The following is a 16,774-nucleotide window of genomic DNA, read 5'->3' on the forward strand; positions in this document are numbered from 1 at the left end:
GAACCTGCTGGCAGCTCACACGTATGCACGGTGTGCACACATGCAACACAGACGTGCGCGCAAGGCACACGGACGCGTACGTGCAGTAGGACGTGAGCAGCACATGCACGTGCACCTAGGCACGCACATGTGGGTGGGTGGACACACGTGCATACTCATGACCCTTGGCTCCCTTTGACACCAGGCTAGCGTACTTCCCGAGACGCAGGCTTGTCCCCGGTTGCGCTGAGTGACTCGCAGAAAGCACTCAGGACTTTCCCGTGCCCCTGCCTGACAGCGGCAGCCCCCGAGAGCTGGCAGCAGGCTGACGGGGCGGCGGGCGCCCAACCTCAGGGGGAGTCTTTCCCCGGCCGGCTCTTCTGTTCCCGCTAACCCCCTTCTCAGGCTTGCTGGAGGCCCGGACTTCTGCCCTTCTGCCCGGCCCTGCTTGGCAGCCCCGCCCAGCCCGGGCTCTGGGCACGTGGGGACTGGTGGCTGACGGGGCCATTTCTCCAGTGCGGCTCTCGGCCTGCCTTCCACCCGGCTCTGCTGCCGGCCACCTGCTGCTGCCCGTCAGCCCTGGAACGCTGACTGGCAGTTGGCTGGGGCGGGGGCTGGGGCCAGACCGTTATAAAGCTGGGGGCGCCCGGGGGTCACCTGTCCCTGCCTGGAGCCCACGAGTGCCCTCCGCCGCCACCATGCCCACCCACCCCCTCGTGATGGTTCGGCACGGCGAGAGCACCTGGAACCAGGAGAACCGCTTCTGCGGCTGGTTCGACGCGGAGCTGAGCGAGAAGGGGGCTGAGGAGGCCAAGAGGGGGGCCCACGCCATCAAGGACGCGAAGATGGAATTTGACATCTGCTACACGTCGGTGCTGAAGAGGGCCATCCACACCCTCTGGACCATCCTGGACACGACGGACCAGATGTGGCTGCCCGTGGTGCGCACCTGGCGCCTCAACGAGCGGCACTACGGGGGTCTCACTGGCCTCAACAAGGCGGAGACGGCCGCCAAGCATGGGGAGGAGCAGGTGAAGATCTGGAGGCGCTCCTTTGACATCCCTCCGCCCCCCATGGATGAGAAGCACCCCTACTACAACTGCATCAGCAAGGTGAGCGGCTGGGGGTCAGGGGGGTCGGGGGGGGGTCTGGGGACGGGGGCCCAGGCTGGGGAGTGAACAGCAGCATGGACGCCCCCAGGAGCGTCGCTACGCAGGCCTGAAGCCGGGGGAGCTGCCCACGCGAGAGAGCCTCAAGGACACCATCGCCCGGGCCCTGCCCTTCTGGAATGATGAGATCGCCCCCCAGATCAAGGCCGGCAAGAGGGTGCTCATCGCAGCCCACGGGAACAGCCTGCGGGGCATCGTGAAGCACCTGGAAGGTGAGGCCCGTCCCGTCCTCACACAGGGTATGGGCAGAGGTGGGGGGGGGGGTGACACGTTCCCCTGAGCCAGCGAGCCCCCAGCTGCTCGTTTCGTAAAAGTGCCGGCTGCCTCGCTGAGGCACCCAGGCAGGGCAGGGCTTCCACACTGTGAACTGGACTGGGAGGCGTGAGAAACCACTTAAAAAACCAGCTCTGTAAAAAAGAAATCTCCATTGCCGTGTGTCCTGGGACACTGTGTAACGTGACTCTCCTTCTGAAGATTCTGGGTGAAAATGTGTGCAGCCACTGACCCAGGGCCCAGGTCCTGCACAGGGGTCCACAGCTGGCCTGGCTTCCCAAACACAAGCCTCGGGTGGGAGGAGGGAAGGCCCGGGGGTGGCCTCTTGCCTAAGGACACCCACCCCTGAAGAGGTAGGGCCATCTGGCTCTAAATCCCAGCTTGCTGAGTGACCCTGGTCAAGTCACTTCACTGGCAGCTGCTGGATAAGGGACTGAGGGTGGCGCCCTGCCCGCACCCCAGCTCACACCCACTCGGGGCAAAGACTAGTCAAAAGAAGGGTGCAGGGTGCGGAGAACGCCAGAGACCTTAGATTGCTAGCTCGGCTTCCACTAAAAGGGGAGCAACCCCTCCCAGCATGACAGGCTTCCTCCATGGAAGCCCCCGTCCGCCATTCTGAGGCTGAGTCCACACAGATGCCTCACGGCTAGCGCTGAGCCTAGCAGATGGAAAGAGCACCTGCCCTCCCTTCTGGGGGCTCCCTGCAGCCTGGCCTAGGAGAAACGAAGGCACCGAGGCAAACGTGAGTGGGGTCTGCCACTGCCCAGACCATGTTCCCTTAAGGCCTCCCTGCACCAGCGGGGTGGGCGGGGTGACAGGAATACCAAAGGTCGAGCTGCTATTCCAGGCCAGGTCTGTGGGAGGCCAGCAGGGCTGGGTCAGGTTTCCACAGAGATCTCTTCTCACCTGGCAGGGCCCCCCGTCCACCCCGGCCACGGGCAACGCTTCTCGCTGTCCCTATCCCACCCCCTTTCTCAGGGGCACCGCTGCTCCTCTGCTTAGGATGTCCAGAAACTAGAACTCCCTAGAAGCCAAGTGGTTAAGGTCTTTCCTGACCCCAAACACCCACCAGTCTGAGCAGAGTTCACGCTGGGCCAGGGGCGCCGATGGCGTCACCCCAGATGAGGACAGCTCGGGCCGGAGCGAGGTCCTCGGCTCACCACAGCTATTTCTGTCGGCTGCTGTCTTGGTGCTGCCTTGACCTTCTCGAGGCACACTTCTGCGGCCGTGCTGTCGGGTGGGAGGGCGGCCTCCTGGCAGACAGCTCTGTGGCCCGTAAAGGTCACGCAGCCTGCTAGACGCGAGCAAGCAGGTGGCTGGCTGGCAGGCAGGCTGGGAGGGCTGAGGACCCTGTTCCTCCGGCCCAGGGATGTCGGACCAGGCCATCATGGAGCTGAACCTGCCCACGGGGATCCCCATCGTGTACGAGCTGGACCAGGCGCTGAAGCCCACCAAGCCCATGCGCTTCCTGGGTGACGAGGAGACCGTGCGCAAGGCCATGGAAGCTGTGGCTGCCCAGGGCAAGGCCAAGTGAAGGGTGGGCTCTGGCAATAAAGGCACGTCCTCTCACTGCCTCAGGCCAGTGTGGCCCCAGGCCGCCGCCCCCGCAGCGCTCACTCAGGGCTGGTTCCGCCGCGGGCCTGGAGCCCGGGATTCCACACACACCGCCCCGGGCCCCCGCTGCCTGCCCAAGCCTCCCCCGCTGGGTGCGGGGACCCCGGGAACACGGAGGCCAAGAGCCTCCCTATCCCCGGCTATCGGGTGGCTCCTGGCAAGCCCCTACGATGACCCGCGGAGCGGAAGAGCCACTTGGTAACCCTGCTCTAAATCCGAGTGCCCAGGGTCACTTAGGGAGAGTCCAAGTGACCCAGCCCTCCCCATGGCGAGCGAGGACTGTGGCCAACACACCACTTCCTTCACACTAGTTGTCCTCTACTGTCCTGGCAGCCCCAGGGTGGGAAGGGCAAGGTGGTACCCTGAGCCCTGCCCCACGGGTGTCCCCTTGTCCAGGGGCAGACAAGCCCACAGGTGGCAATGCCTGATTCATGGGGCTTTGACAGCTGGGGTGGGCCCTGGAGGCTGTCCTCAGAAATCAGGACATGGTGAGGCCCGCCTGCAGCTCAGCCTGAGAAGGCAGGAAACGCCATCTGCAGCCAGGTGGGGAGAGGGCGCCGGGGCTGGCCACCACCTGGGCCGACGGCCTCCGCAGCGCATCCTTTGCCCCCAGCTGCTTCCACCTGGCGCCTCCCAAAGCACGAGAGCTTAACTCCCCGCACGCTCAGCGGGTGCAGGTGCCTCACTCCAGCCGCGTGTGCACGCTGGCTGTCCTGCGTGGGCGGAGGCTCCCCATGGCAGGGATCAGCGTGGCCCTCGGCCCCTCCCACGGAACTGAAACGCAGGCGGCTGACTTGCAGTCACACGTTGACCTTTATGCCTCTTCCAGATGGCTAAGGGTTGGTCAGGGGTCTGAGGGTGCACACGTGAGGGCTACAACAGGAGGGCTCGGAGCTAGGGCCGGCGTGGGGCAATTCTTACTCCAGAAGCAGACACGGGTGGGCTGGGGCAGAAAGAAGGAAAGACAGTAGGAACAGGCCACCATGGTTACTTTCTCTAAACCGTTATCAACTGAGGTGCACACCGGGGCCAGCAGACAAGAGTGAGCCACGTGGAAGGACACGCAGTGTCTGTTGATGTTTTCACCTCTTCCTTCACATACTTAGATGGGGGCTTGGTTGTCCCTATCTCCACTGCCCAGAGCCCAGGAAGAGGGACAGAGAAATGGGGAGCACAGAGCAGGTTCCAGAAAGACTGCTACCAAAACTGTGATGACCCACTCTGACTTTGGTCATAAACTCTAAGTTCACCGTTCCCAAGGGTCACTGATAGCTATAGACGCCATCCCTTAAAGCCAAGAGGAAAAGGAAAAAAAGGCAAGTGCAGAAGGAGACCTCTAGATGCCCCTGCTCAGACCCACCCCCGCAGACTGGCAGTGCCATACTCCTTGGGAAGAGGTCACTGAGAGGCTGGCCCTGGGCAGGGCTTGGCTCAATGTCTTCTGTTGGGGGTCAAGGACCAGGCTGGTTGGGAGGACTTGGGAAGCTGTTGGAAGCGCGTTTGGAGATCACCAGGTTATTGCTGCATTTGGGGCAACAGAGGCCGAGCCACCCAAGCCAGAGGGAGCCCGAGGGCCTGCCCTCATCAGGGGATCCCATTCCTAGAAAGGTGCCGTACACAACCCTCACGCCACCTCTTCCAGCAACAAGGAAATCACGTCTGGGTGGGGAAGGGAAGGACAGCCCTCGGCTTCGGCCAGCAGTCAGGGGTCCTTACTCAATGAGCTCCACGTAGTTGGCGGGAAACATGCCAAAGTGGCCGTCTGGCCCATAGCCACGCCACCAGCCTTCGTCAATCACCTCAATGCCCGTGATGAGGTTCTCGGGGTCAAAGGAGATCTCGGTCTCGTCGGCTGCAAAGAAGGGGAGCCCAGATGCGGCGCTGAGGGCTCTGGGACAGCCAGCCCTCAGCCTGTCCTGATGCCACTCCTGTGGCCATTCCCCCAGTACACACCTTCCTACAGGGTCTGGCCCTGCGCTCAGTGTCCCAGCGAAAGGCTGGAGTACAGCACTTCCACACATCAGCCTGCTCCCCGAGGCCTCTACCCAGGGTCAGCACGGGCACCGGCATCCAGGCCTGGCCCCTCTTCTCTGGTCACACTTGGTGGCACTAGAACAAGGCGGGCAACTGGGATTCACACCAGTGGACAGCAAGTAGCTGCCCGGAGCACGTGGGGAGGCCTGAGCTGTGCAGGGCACCCACCCCCTCTCCCTCCTCACCCTCCTGTCTTCACTTCCGACACGCCCCGGGGCTATCCCCTTGAGGGAGTCCGCAAATCCTGCCTCCTGATCTTGGGCCCCGTGGTTTGAGGTGGCAGAGCTGCAGCACGTTACCTGCCTGGTAGTCATACAGGGCCCGGGCACAGAGCCCTTTCCCACTCAGCCCCGGGTAGTGGTCAATGCGCTCAGGGCTGGTGTCTTGCTGCTGCACCTGCCCACGGATGGGAAAGAAGAAGAGAAGTCTGGGATCGTGGTTACCCAGATTCAACCCTGCCCGTGACCAGGGCTCACGGCAGACTTGGGGGGAGGGCACACGGGGCACGGGATGCTCCAAAATTAAACAAGGTAATTCACAGGTAGTGCGCCACGGAAAAGTCAGGCATCCCGTGATGGGCACGGCCAAGGAGCGCGTTTCTGGGCACGCGGGCCCTTCACACATCTGCCCTGCTGCAGAGAACCCACCACTGGCGGCTCCTCGTAGAGGGTCTCCTGCTCTGGGGGCTCCTCGTACACGGCCTCCTCTTCCACCGGCACCGAGCACGCAGGGGCGCTGGGCGCCGGCTCCTCGCGGAGATCTGCACGGGAGGACACGGCCCACTCTGAGCCAGGGGAGGGGAGAGGACATGCCATGTCTCCCTCCCACCCCCAACCCCCCACAGGGCAGCCGAGAGCCTTGCCTGCCCCGGGCCTTGAGGTGGCGTGAGCTGACTCTCTGCTGAGGGGGGTCTCCGGCTGGGTGAGCTGCTTCTGCAGGAAGGGGCTCCTCAGCTTGCCTGCAAACCAACGGTAAACACTGAAGACATCACACTGCTGGAAAGGGGGAAGAACCAAGCCCTCTCTGCCCCTTCCGTGCCTTGCACTGCCCGGAGGGTGGACCTGTTCTGGGACGGCGGCTTTCACACAGGGAGCGAACGGAGACATGCAGCAGCTGCAGGAACACCACCCGCTGTACACACGTCACACACACACATCGTACACTCCAAGCAGCCCCTTGGGGGCCGTGTGCAGTGCTGGGGAGCGGACCAGCAGTGCAGTCCGATATAGCCTTTGGGGGCCAGAGAGGTGACTGATGCAGGTCCCTGAGACCCAGCCAACAGCCCAACGTCGGGGGGCTTACAGGGCCGGGGCTGGAGGGTGTCCACTCTAGAGCCACACACGGCCGGCCCCTCCTGTCCCACCAGGTCAAGAGCAGGAAGGGGACACCTGGGTCCCCGGCTCCCGTGCCAGAAGCGACCCTCATGAGCACGGGCTCTCCTTACTCATCCCTTTCACCTTCTGATACGTCTGTCTCTAAGTCAGGGGGCCCTGCCCTGGGACCCCAGGCTCCCCTTCAGCCTTCCCCTGCCTCACAGCTGGGCGCAGAGGGAAGTCTCACCTGGCTGGGGGCTGGAGATGGATGTGGTGGACACGGCCCTCTCCTTCTGCTTGAAAATCTCCCGTGGGTGTGCTGGCTGTGGACAGACAGGCTCCTGAAGGAGCGCGCACGGAGCCGGCAGTGAATGAGGATCCGGGAGCCATCGGCCTGCCCGGCTCCCTGCAGCTGTGCAGGGGGTCAGGAAGCAAAACACCAAAGCTGAGGGGCTCACAGGCCTCTGCCAGGACCAGGCGGAGGTCCGTGCCGGGCTGAGCTTCTGCCCGTGGCTCTCCTCTCCACTGACGGCCCTGACACACCACGTGTCCCACGTTCTAATCTGCCCCAGCAGGCTGCAGGCCCCTCCCAGTAAGCCCCTCCCCCAGGTCTGCTGGGCGGGGTGTGCGCATCTGGAGGGACCCACACGCCCCGCCCCGGGGACCCGCGTGCGTCCCCTTGGCCCCTCAAGGTGGGGGCGTCCAAGGCTCACCTGCTCCTCTCTGTTCCTTGAAAGCGCTTCACGCGGCTCCCACTTCCTGCTGGGAGGGGCAGAGGGAAGAGCTACGGCCCGGCCTCGGCCCCCCCTTCACCGGCCCCTGGGGGACGCTCCTAGGGAGGAGGAAAGAAGGTCCCAGGGCAGCCCCGCCTCACCTCTGGGGCCCGGCCTCGCCGCCCTGCCCCTGATAGCGCTGCTCCCGGAGCGCGGCCTCGCGCAGCTCCCGCTCTCGGCGCTCCCGCTCCAGCCGCTGGCGCTCCTCCTCCGCCCGCCGCTTCTCCTCCAGCCTGCGGTTCTCCTCCTCCTTCTGCAGGGAGAGCCGCGGGCGAGCGTCTGCGCTGCCGGCCGCGTGGACCCGCCCTCTCACCCCCCCCCCCCCCGCCTACGCAGGCAGCCTGCAGGGGCCGTGGTCAAGCGTGGGCTCTACAGCAGCACTCACTGGCCTTGTTCCCTAACGCCTCTAACCCTCAGTTCAACCATCTGCACGTGGGTGCTACCAGGGACATCTGTTCTATGAGCTTATTGTAAGAAAAACTGAGACACAGCAAGTAAACCATTTCCTGGCTGGTGCACACAGGACCAGACCAAATGCCAGCTCTCATCCTCATGCCCTGGGCGACACTTACCTCTGCTTTGGCCCAGAAGCTGTCTTTGCCAACTCTTTTGATCTCAGACACAGCGTTGGTCTTCTGGTACACAGAGCCCTGAGGGGGACGGAGAAGTCACTACAGGGTCATTGACAGGCGCACAGAACGCAGGTAAGAACTGTTAGGACGGCACCTGGCAGAGGGAGTGGTGCCTGGCCCAGTGACCCTTGAGGAGACTGATACCTAGAGGGCGTGAAAGGCCCTGGAAACTGCAAGTGGGGAAGCTCAGCCCCGGACAACACTGCACCAGGCCCCTGCAGATGGAAGCCAAGGCAGGAAAGGCCCCTTGGCCTGCCTGAGAGTCCTGGAGGCGGGGCAGTTCTGAGGCAGGCCTCTGGACAGGGGCCCCTCAGACAGCTGACTGCCATGGCAGCACCCCCAGGGTCTCCAAGAACCCCAGCTCCCATCCCGCACCAGACCACAGGCCCACAGGCGTCCGTGTGCCCACAACTCAGAGGGGCCTGCCCTGTCCACCACCAGAAGTTTCTCCAAAGCAACCACCGTCCAGGGCGGCACAGGACACTCTGGGGCCATGGCCTGGAGGGTGGACGGAATTCCCCTGCAGAGAACCTCTGACCACACATAAGAGGCTCTGGAACTACCAGGCAGGGTCAAAGGCCATGCCTCATGCCCACCAGCACCCGCCTCACCAGGAGGCAGCCCTTGCTCCTGTCAGGCTCGGGGTCACCGTCTGCACCTCAGTCCGGCTCCAGGACCGGAAGCCAGGCAGGGGGAGCCCAGCCCCCGAGGGAGAAAGCGCTGAGGGCGGGTCTGATCGGTCCGGCAGCTAGAACTGCACGCTCCTGCCCGGCCACCTCAGGCCCACAGAGCACTCACCACTGGGGCCTGGGGGCCCGTGTCCTGGAAGCGGCTGCCCTCTCTGTGGAAGGTGTAGTTGGCCCCTGAGGCCCTGGCCACCTTCTGCATGATGCACTCGGGCTCCACGTCCTCCTCGGCCCTGGCGTTGATGGTCACGTGGGCCCCCTGCAGCAGGAGCGGCACTTCATGAACAAAAAGCACCGCAACCCCAGGAGAGGACAGGCCGCACACCTCGGTCCGCACGGCACAGCGGCTGCACCGCGCTCAGGGTCAGGAGACCCTGCCAGGAACCAAGGCACGCTCTCCCCAAGGCCTCTGGAAAGCCAGCTGAGGGAAAGCCATCGTTCTTGTCCCAGCCTGCGTGCGAGGCCCCTGCCCTCCACGGTGTGGCCTGTTCTGTGGTGCTACAAGACAGCCCAGGCATTAAAGGGCTTCTTTCTACTGAATGAAATCCAACCTTAAAAGTCACCTGGAAACAAGCACATTTTCTACAGAAAGCAAGTTACTGATTTCTTCTTGAGAAGTGAGAACTATGACCTTGCTGTTACTAAATACCAATAAGCTCGGGACCTTCTCTTTCGGCTCCTAGATGGAGAAACTGAGGTGCATCTGAAGAAGTGTGGGCAGAACCAGAAATCAAAGTCCTGAGCCTCCTTGCCAGTAACCAAAGAAATGCAAAGAGTTAGCTGACAAGTGAACAACAAATGCTTTTTGATACAAATGCTTTTGAAATTAAACAAGGTTCCATTACATGATGACTGAAATAAACACGTGCACAAATGGACTAGAAAAGAATGCCTTAAAGGGAACGTGCACGCTGAGGCTGTGAGCAGAAGCAACCCGCCTTCTCCTCCAAGTCCTGCCAGTACTGCTAGAAGTCTGTGCTCATAAAACAAATGCAACCCAAGGCCTAGCCCCACCCCAAGACCAGCTCCAGCAGGGCCTCCTCAAGGTCCTTCGCCCTTCCTTCCCGCTGAAGCCAGCTTGCAGGTGGCCCTGGCTACCTCCTGGGCAAGAGGAGAGCAGCCTCTGGCTACGCCCTGAAGTCCAGACACAGCATCGGGACGTGAGGCACACTTCCACCTCTGGCTGTGATGCCCGCTCACTCACACCCTGGAACCTCGGGACCTGGTGAACTCTGCGAGGCCCTGCACGGAGCAGCCCTCACCTTCAGGAAGCTGGCCATGGTGCTGACGTGGTTGGCGCACGCTCCCTTCCGCACGTCATTCACGCCCTCGCCGGTCTGCAACACAACACGCAGCATGACCCGCCAATTCCTCGGTGTGACCCAGGACTCCCCGCAAAGCCACTGCCCACTCCAGGGACTCGGCAGTTTCCCTGTGTCCCGGGAAGGAGCAAACCACAACCCCAAAGCAGAGGACACGGTGAGCCCCCACACCCCCGAGTCGGGGAGGCTCTTGGAGCAGGACGGTCGCCAGCGTCCACTGTGGGGCGCTGCCTTAGAACTCCCTAGTCCCCACCCGGGGGCTCCACTTCATGAGAGCCCCCGTCCTACACTCCCAGCGCCCTCCCAGCCCTTATCCAGGCACTCTGCTCCCTCAGGGTGACTACCTGAAGGGGACAAGAACGTGAGTGTCCTGTGGCTGTATGTACTCCATTGCACAGGAGCAGTTCTGGGGTGGAACAGTGAATTCTGCACTAGCAAGGCCCCAGGTATTCTTTGGGCCACACTGAACTAATCCACTATTCTGTTCATTCACCAGATTCAAGCTGTTCTAAAGTCAAGTCCTCTTCTGTTCCAGGCACAAAAGGCAAAGCACGAAAGAAGAAAAGGGAGTTTTTCCGGGTCACACCTAGATGAGAACTCGGAAGCCCTCAAGTTCCACATACCCAGTTGATGAGGACAAACTTGGGCAGGCCGGAGTTGGGGTCCTTCACTCTGCAGAAGGCGTACATCACCTTCCCACTGTTGAGCTCCTCCACCATTTCCTCCAGGCCCCCCTCTGCAGCAGTCACAAGGAGAGTCAGGGGCAGGCCAGGCACCCCACGCCCACCCTGGCACCTAGTCCATCAGGAAAGGAAACCCCAGCTGCCACTAAACCAGGGTTCTCAGCCCCATCTGCATCGGAATCAGATTCCTAGGCCTACCCGCACTAAGCTGACTTATGAGAACTGGATGGAACCCAGGATCTGCATTTGTGAAAAGCACCTCAGCCCCGCTCACCACAACGAGAGAAAGCCCCTAAGAAGCAATGAAGACGAAGGAAGAGAGGGAGGGAGGGAGGGAGGGAGGAAGGAAGGAAGGAAAGGCACCTCAGGTGATTTTTTAAGCCACACTAGTCTAAAAACCACTCCTGTAAACCCACAGGTAATTCTGGAAGTAAAAATGTCATTTATGCTACAAACCAGGCAGGCACCAGACCTCCAAATGGAGGGGCTCTGCAACAATTTTACCATTGCCTGGACTCCACAAACCGCCCTGGAAAAACGGCCTGACGTGAGTCACCCTGCCCTTACCCACGTCTGCTCAGACTCCAGGGCCACCCAGAGGGTCCCAAGCAGAAGTTAACTTCCCGCCATATAGGGCCTCAGCTCTGAGACTCTCTGAGTAGGGATAAGGGAGTGATGGGGCCCAGGAATGCCGTTCTCCCCTGACACTCAGGCTGTGAGCCCCAGCATGTACTAGAGTTTTGGGTTCTCATCAGGTATCCCAAACCCCCTCAGACTGTGAGAAGGACCTGGATCAGGTATTTTAGCTACAGGGCTCCACGGAACCTGGGGCAGTCCTGAGGCCCTGCTCTGGGCTCTTACAGCAGAGCCTGTGAATATCACTGAGGATGGTGGTATGAAACTCAGCTGAACTCTGCAATTCTCAGTCCCCTACGGCATCACACTGCACCTGAGACCACCGTCAGTGGCAGTCCTTCTAGAAAGAGGACCACCAAGGAGAGGCACTCCAAAGAGGGAGACGTTTTCTACCAACAAGTCACCAGAACCATTCATGGGGCAAGCAGAGAACACGCTAGTGAACATGCACTGAACAGTGAAGCCGTGTCGCTCAGGTCAGGTGAGCTGGCCTTGAGAACGAGGAGTCAGGGGTATCAGGTGGGGGGCCTGCAGTTTCACCCCGTATTTGAGGAGCACTTTTCCAGGTCACCCTGTCCCAGCGGACCATGTGCACTGATGTGACCTCTCCTGGGGGAGGGTGTGCCCTGCAGAGACTCAGCCCACCAGGAAGAGGACAGAGGGAAGGATGTGTCTGCACCTCCTCCTCCACCACCAGCACCCAGCTCTGTGGGACTGTCACCCTCCCAGCTGCAGCCCAGGCCAGGCCTTGGGCTGCCTGCAAGCTGGAGAGGGCAGGTCTTCCCAACTACAACACAGACAGAGAGCAGTGCTGCCTTGCACCACCAGGCAGAGAAAGCCAAGGAGAAGGTATTTTCACTTAGAAACGTCTGAAACTCAAAGCTGGCCAGGAGGAGCTGTGAATGCTGGGGGCCCACACTGCTCAGCGGAAGCCTCTGTCCTGCCTAGCTGGCTGCAGTCAGCCCGATCAGGGGACCGGGGAATTCCTCAACATTGAAACTGATGTGGGGTAGGCCCACCCTTAGCCAGGGGAGGTGTCACTGCAGTCACGCCACATGCAGGGGACACCGATGCACCCTGAGTGCCCTGCCTCCCGCTGTGACGGCCGAAACGCCAGCAGAGACGGAGCACGGATGTCACGACTCTCTCCCCTCCACGCACCTCACCCTCCCTCCCGGGCTTCTGCCTCCTGACGGTCCATAAGAGCCCATCTGCTTCCTCGCTTGATCATACTCACCCCCCGTGCCAGCCACACGGATGTCATTGCTGTTGCCTTCATAGGTAAAGAGGGCCCTGAAACAAAACACAAACAGGCGCTACAGCCAGTGCCCTGGTCACCATCTGCCCTCACTGTGCCCACCAAGGCTTCACGCTGCACCCCAAAGAGCTCAGCCTGACGGTAACCCTGTAGGCTGACACAGACCCCACTCTGAACTACAAGGCAGGATCTCAGTAGGCCGCTGGGCCGCCCAGAGCTGAGCCTTCTCGGCTGCAGCTGGCCCGACTTACCAGAGCGGCCTGTCGTGAGCACAAGCCTATGGAGACGGGGCGCATACATCTACTCGGAAGGAAACTGAGCTGTGAAGTTTTACGGCAACCTTCTACACATTTATGTGTGAAATACTCACCTAGTTACCATGTATGTGAATTTGAACAAACAAAAGCTACCTGCATATTCCTGAAACCAAAGCACCCCGAGGAGAAGCAGGAAGGAGAAATACGTGCATTTTCAATGAGCCTGTGTCTATCTGTGGTCTTCCGGGAAGGCTGAAAGGTTGGTGGAGCAGGTCTGCCTGGCCTGAGGCTCTTCCAGCAAACACAGGCTTTTATCGGTTGCGTAGGGCCTTGGAAACCACAGGGGCCATGACTCAACATGAAGTCAGGCCCCTCACAAGACAGGCTCCCTGTCTGGGCAAGTGCTATATCTAGCAGAGCCTTAGGTCTCCACAGGTGACCCTAGGTCACACCGCCCTTCTCCTATAAGCCTAATTATTCATAACAACTCTGGTAAAGATTTGGGCTTATAAATTATGGGAAATTGTATTAAATCTGGGCCACGGAAGGTCCCTTGACCAGAACAAAGGTCACTCAAAGAGAACATTCTAGAATAGGTGGCTTCTGAGCAGTCCACATGAAGCCCAGACATCGGCATGAACCCTGCAGCGGCTGAGCTCCAGGGAGTGCCGGCAGACCACCAGGTAAGGGTGCTAATCCATTGGACAGCAAGTCAAAGGCAAAACCCGGTCTGGGGTATCATCTCCCCACGCTCCACGGCACAGGCCTGCTGAGGCGCGCCGGACAGAAGCTCCAGGGTCAACAGTCTGACAGGAACCATGTCAACTTCCACTCAGCTTCCCCAGGGCCTCGCTAATGCCACTGGGCAGAGCTGCCTAAGCCTGAGAAAGTCAGAAGAAATTAGACCCAGGTCCAGAGATCTGGCTGGGAGGGAGCACAGACTGCCAGGAAAGAACCACTGCTTCCCAGCAGAGGGGAGAGAGTGCAGAAGGAGAGAAACACTCAGAAAAACAGGGAAAAAGAAGACTTGGGTGGTGGCAGACATCCAGACTCTGGTGGCCAGAGTCCTGACCAGCCTTCCTCCTGGAGGCAAGAAGCCCCTGGCTGCAGAAGACAGGGGCACCGGACCAGCAGCAAGAAACAGAGACGGCTGCTCAGCTTAGCTCTTCCAAGAAGGGATCCAGCGGCTAGCAAAGGCCACGCTCCGTGCCTGCCACCTACCCCTCTGACTTCATTCCCCTCCACCCTGGGCTCCAGCCTGAGCCACCTTCCTGAATGTTCCCGGTTCAGAGGCTCACCCCACATTCAATCTAACAACCCTTCTTTCAAACCGACATGAAAAAAAAAATGGTGCGTTGGCTTGTGCAGGCATATAGCACAAGGAGTATGGGGCACTGGGCATCTTATAATTCAGTCACTTGCCAAAAACCTAATCTGAGAACCTGCGGCTTGCTAGCGATGGGAATGCAGCCATAAATAATCCCTAAGAGGCCCTGCCCGTGGAACTTACTTTCTAATGGGAGACAAACAAAACACACACACACGCGCACCAACACTAACGTACTGTCAGATAGTGCAGTGGGTGCAGGAAGTGAGCAAACACGCCACGACCTAGGGGAAGAACAACCTGGGGGAACCAGGAGAAAGGGCCGGTACGGAGAGTTGATGCTGTGGCTGCTGTCCATCCCACCTGGCTCCAGGGCCTGGCCCAATGCACCCACTCTGCACGAGGAACTTTTTATGACCCGCCAAACCGGAGAGCACCTCTTCTTGCTCTGATATCCTCTGCCACTTTTTCCGCACCGCTCTCAGTACCCCTACATCAGGGACAGAGATGGGGACCACCCCACCCTTTCTGGTGAAGAGCAAAGGTGACAAGAAAATCAGTGAGGGTGTCTGGTGCATGCCTGAAGGCAGTCAGCCAGGGAGATGGGAAAATGTGACTACAGCCACAGAGACAGGAGTCCAGAAAGGCCTCTCCAAAACGGCAACATCAGAGCTGAGAAATGAAGTTTGGGGAGCCCCCTAGGATGATGTGGAAAGGCGCTCCAGGCAGAGGAAGCAGAAAGAACAAGGCCTGTGAGGAGAAAACAGCTTTGCAAGTTTAAGGAAAAGAAAGCAAGCTAGAGTGGTGGTAAACAGGTGTGACCACGGCACGGTAAACAGGAGGGGCGGTCAGGAGCCTGTTGGCCATGGCAAAGAGTCCCGGCTGTGTTTATGATGCAACAGGAAGCCACTGCAGAGCTTAAGCAGGGAAGTGACATGGGTCTAGATATTTTTTTCAGCTAGTGAATGGGGACCTGCCCACATCGACGTGGCCCCAGAGATTCTGCAGACCCAGGCAGCTGGTGTCCTGAAGCTCTTCCCTAAAAGGCCTGGGGGTGAAGGCAAGGCAAGGCAACAATGTCCTCAGTGTCACAACAGTACACTGTACAAAAGCCGCTCTGTGCTGGGCACCAGGGAAAGCAGACACGCGAAAGCAGTAGCACCTGACAAGTGGAGAGAGCCACAGTAGCTCAGCCGCGCCCAGCGGGCCCCTCCCTAGGCAATGGGAAAAGGCTCCCGCCCCAAAGCTGGTCACCTTACTCCATCGTACTCAGCATACTTCTTGGAAGTACAAGTTCTCAAAACTGGTCAGTGAACACAATTTAAGCAAAAAGTAAGGTAACAGAGAATTACCATGCAAAAAACAACCCTAGTTGCAGGACAGACAGCTGACCCTATGTGTGGGCTGCCCAGGGCTCTCCCAGAGACTTCAGATCCAGGCTTCCAGTACTATAAAGCCCCTAACACCGACAGCCTAGGAAAGGATGTCACTGGGAGGTGGAGGGAAGATGGGACCTTTTTCCAAACACATAACCAGCATCGTCCTTTCCTTCATCTCCCCATGGCTCAGGAATATGAAGTATATTCTTCTTGGAGAAACGGAGGTTCTCAAATACATATTCACAGGGAACCAGGGCCTTAAACCCCTCCACCTTCCTGCTTGACATCTCCAAAGCAAGGCTGCCAGACCACCCTCAGAGTCCCATCCCTGAGCACAGCGTTTGGAAGAAGCCGGGCGCAGCTTCCGCTTTCTCAAGGAGGGCTGTGGAGGGCCCCCTTGTCCAGGGAAGTCCCCGGGCAAGAAAGGAGAACCTGGCGAAGCACTCAAGCACAGCCAGGAACACGATGCATCAACGAGGCCCGCAGGGCCGAGACCGGTGGCCAGCGGAGCGGAAGGGCTGGGGACTCACCGGACCCCCACGCCGGGTTTAACCTGCCCACGCACGGTGGGGCAAGGGGAGACAGGGTGGGGACCGCTCCCCCCGGGGTGTGGCGCAGGTGCGGGGCAGACACGGCTCCGCGCCCCCTGGCTCCCCTGGCCCCAGCCCGCTCCCGGCCCGCCCCAGGCCGCCTCGGCGCCCACCAGTCGGTCGGGGACTTCTCGTTGACCACTTGCTCGTAGGCCTCCTTCAGCGCCGGCCCGTTCCGGCTCAAGTTCACAGCCATGGCCAACCCCGCGGTGTCCGCGCCACAGCCGCCACCGCCGCCGCTTCCGGGCCCGGGCCGCCCAAGGCGGCCCCACGCCCCGCCCCGCCCGTCGGCCGGAAGCCCCGCCCCTACGGTCGGAAGCGGAAGCCGTGCAGGCGGGGCCAGGGTGAGCGGGCCGAGTGCTGGCTAGGCGTGTAGAGGGCTGCTGGGGAGTTGGGCCCCGCGTGTGGGTTGCAGCCTGCATACAGCTGGACGAGGGGGTGGAGGGAGGGCGCGGCCTTCTGCGCGTCCCCGTGCTCTGTCCCGCCGAGCCCGGGGGCGCCTTGTGGGTCCGGCGGAGGGACCCCACCCAGCCCCCTGTTCGCTATACTCACGGAGCCCTGTGCATTTTATTCTTCAACTCTTGTTGCAGTTAAAGCACTTGCTTGAGAATCCTGGATTCATGACAGGCACGGGATCCCCCGATCCTTTTTGTGGACCCTCAAAAGAAATTTTATGTATGAATGAAGCAGGCATGAATTAATGAGAAGAATAAAAATGAACACTAAGTGATGGTCACACTGCCACAAACCTAACTCAAAGTGCTGTCGTGTTTCTTTGACCTCACCTGCATTTTCTAGTGAGGTAGAGGATGCGGTGACGGAGGAGAGATGAGAACCTGCCTCGCGCTG

General features: G+C 60.3%; 2 protein-coding genes across 6 annotated transcripts; one reads left to right on the top strand and one right to left on the bottom strand.

Moving 5' to 3' along the window:
* Positions 1-677: 677 nt before the first annotated feature.
* PGAM2 (phosphoglycerate mutase 2) lies at positions 678-2,973 on the top strand. Its single transcript, XM_068550244.1, has 3 exons — positions 678-1,091; positions 1,180-1,360; positions 2,789-2,973. The coding sequence occupies exons 1-3, from the start codon at positions 678-680 to the stop codon at positions 2,953-2,955; spliced, it is 762 nt and encodes a 253-aa protein (XP_068406345.1). The 3' UTR covers positions 2,956-2,973.
* An 856-nt stretch (positions 2,974-3,829) lies between these two features.
* DBNL (drebrin like) lies at positions 3,830-16,199 on the bottom strand. 5 transcript variants are annotated; one of them, XM_068550240.1, is made up of 14 exons: positions 16,039-16,199; positions 12,352-12,407; positions 10,419-10,531; positions 9,736-9,810; positions 8,586-8,732; positions 7,728-7,805; positions 7,257-7,408; positions 7,096-7,141; positions 6,630-6,723; positions 5,932-6,027; positions 5,717-5,829; positions 5,369-5,465; positions 4,752-4,887; positions 3,830-3,978 (listed from the first exon to the last, which is right to left on the bottom strand). In XM_068550240.1, exons 1-14 carry the CDS (start codon positions 16,119-16,121, stop codon positions 3,930-3,932), a joined length of 1,335 nt encoding a protein of 444 aa, XP_068406341.1. In that variant the 5' UTR covers positions 16,122-16,199; the 3' UTR covers positions 3,830-3,929. The 5 variants fall into 5 exon arrangements, with proteins under 5 accessions (XP_068406341.1, XP_068406340.1, XP_068406343.1 ...); XM_068550239.1 differs by having other exon boundaries at positions 7,096-7,144; XM_068550242.1 differs by having other exon boundaries at positions 3,830-4,887.
* Positions 16,200-16,774: the final 575 nt, after the last annotated feature.

This window comes from Eschrichtius robustus, chromosome 8 (genome assembly GCF_028021215.1).
Source record: "Eschrichtius robustus isolate mEscRob2 chromosome 8, mEscRob2.pri, whole genome shotgun sequence".
NCBI lineage: Eukaryota > Metazoa > Chordata > Mammalia > Artiodactyla > Eschrichtiidae > Eschrichtius > Eschrichtius robustus.

Bases quoted from the DNA above. Each gene is read 5' to 3' on its own strand.
- PGAM2 (XM_068550244.1), top strand. From the start codon at position 678: ATGCCCACCCACCCCCTCGTGATGGTTCGGCACGGCGAGAGCACCTGG. The intron at 1,092-1,179 runs GTGAGCGGCTGG...GGACGCCCCCAG, and splicing joins ACTACAACTGCATCAGCAAG to GAGCGTCGCTACGCAGGCCT. The intron at 1,361-2,788 runs GTGAGGCCCGTC...CCTCCGGCCCAG, and splicing joins CATCGTGAAGCACCTGGAAG to GGATGTCGGACCAGGCCATC.
- DBNL (XM_068550239.1), bottom strand. From the start codon at position 16,121: ATGGCTGTGAACTTGAGCCGGAACGGGCCGGCGCTGAAGGAGGCCTAC. The intron at 10,532-12,351 runs GTGAGTATGATC...TGACTGCTGCAG, and splicing joins CCGTGTGGCTGGCACGGGGG to AGGGGGGCCTGGAGGAAATG. The intron at 7,409-7,727 runs GTAAGTGTCGCC...CTCTCCCTGCAG, and splicing joins GCTTCTGGGCCAAAGCAGAG to AAGGAGGAGGAGAACCGCAG.